Below are 1,584 nucleotides of genomic sequence, written 5' to 3' on the forward strand. Positions count from 1 at the left end.
GATTAATATTCACTAAAGTCTTCGCTGTGAACAGGCGGTCAGATTGTGGCGTTTATTACATTTGGAGGAGGCGATTTGTTGGTGGTCGGGATCTTGGCCAAAGTGGCTTCAGTTGTGCTTTCAGAGGTGCCATATCCTTCCACTCATTGCTTGTTGGGTTCTCTGGAAGATGCGTAATGAACGGGTTTTTAATGGGGGTGACTCTTCTGTGTGGGAGGCCTTACGTCGGGTCCATGCTTTGCATACTACCATGGTACGTGCTTTTGCGGTAGCTGATGATCACACATCACATGATGCGGGGCTTACGTGGGTCTCTTGTATCTTTGCTGAGGGGCTACAAACTAGTCTACATGTTGACGCCAGCTTCAATACAGCATCAGGTCAAGCAGGCGTTGGTGGTCTTGCAAGAGACTCCAATGGTAGATGGCTGTGGGGGTTCTTTGGGGCAGTTGAGGCTGTCGATGCCCTTCAAGTGGAATTACTTGCCATTCTTCATGGGTTGCGGATTGCTTGGAGCCGACGCACGCAGTCTGTGTTATGCGTTTCGGACTCAGCTGTAGCGGTTGAGCTTGTTACGCATGATATCCAAAGTACTCACAGATTGGCAGCTATCCTTTACTCAATTAAGGATCTGGTGCATAAGCCTTGGACGATTCAGTTCGAACATTCATTCCGAGAAGGGAACAAGTGTGCTGATCTATTGGCTAGACGGGGACAAATGCGAGGTCTAGAGGTGGAGGAAATTGTTTCCCCTCCACCTGAGGTGGAGTCTCAGGTGTTAGCGGACATAGCTGGAGGTCCGTTTGTTAGATTGTAATTTTGTTTTGTTTTTCTTTTTGTCGGTACTTTACCAAAAAAAAAAATCAATTTATAATAACTTGCATGAAGAAATGAATACCGATAAAATTCATTAAAAATGCATTAGGCTTTTTATCATCATCCCCTTATGTGTTGGGAATTTGGGTTTATTTTAAGTAAATTTCATCAAAAATTTTAAAAAATAATAAATAAAATAATTTTTTTTCATAGACTAAAATTAATTTACCCTTAAGCTAACTTGTAAAATTCTTTTATATTAGTTTATCTAAAATCTTATTCTTAATTCATGGATGAGTTAGTTTTATATTATGAATAAACTTATTTTAATATTTCTTCTTATTTTTTCTCCTAGAAATATTTTCAAAGAAGTTTATTCAAAAAATTGTAACGACCTATTAGGTCCTTACACTTAATAATTCTCAACTAGCATCGAATAAAACATACATAACTAAATTACCTAAGATTCACATACTTACGAAACTTGAATATACATGTTATTATATATATATATACACACACACACACCAGAGTTGTCAAAATGGGCTCAGCCCGGTGAGCCATCCTGGCTCACCATGGGTTTGAGTCGGGTTGGGTTTAAAAAAATTGAAAATTTCAATATGGGTCAATTTTGAGCCCGGCTCACATGGGTTGAACCCGTGGTGAGCTAGGCTGACCCACCAACTCGTGATTAAAAAAATACAATAATTATTAGGCGATGGTGCAACCTAACATGAGACAATAATGATTTAATGTTGGATTGCGATT

At 39.2% G+C, this 1,584-nt stretch overlaps 1 protein-coding gene across 1 annotated transcript; it reads left to right on the plus strand.

Annotated features, from left to right (window-relative positions):
- The first annotated feature begins 250 nt into the window (after positions 1-250).
- Positions 251-817, plus strand: LOC145954244 (uncharacterized). The gene has a single exon (XM_083068127.1). The coding sequence runs from the start codon at positions 251-253 to the stop codon at positions 815-817; it is 567 nt and encodes a 188-aa protein (XP_082924253.1).
- Positions 818-1,584: the final 767 nt, after the last annotated feature.

Source organism: Cajanus cajan, chromosome 1, assembly GCF_000230855.2.
Source record: "Cajanus cajan strain Asha chromosome 1, NIPB_CcT2T_4, whole genome shotgun sequence".
NCBI classification, from domain to species: domain Eukaryota; kingdom Viridiplantae; phylum Streptophyta; class Magnoliopsida; order Fabales; family Fabaceae; genus Cajanus; species Cajanus cajan.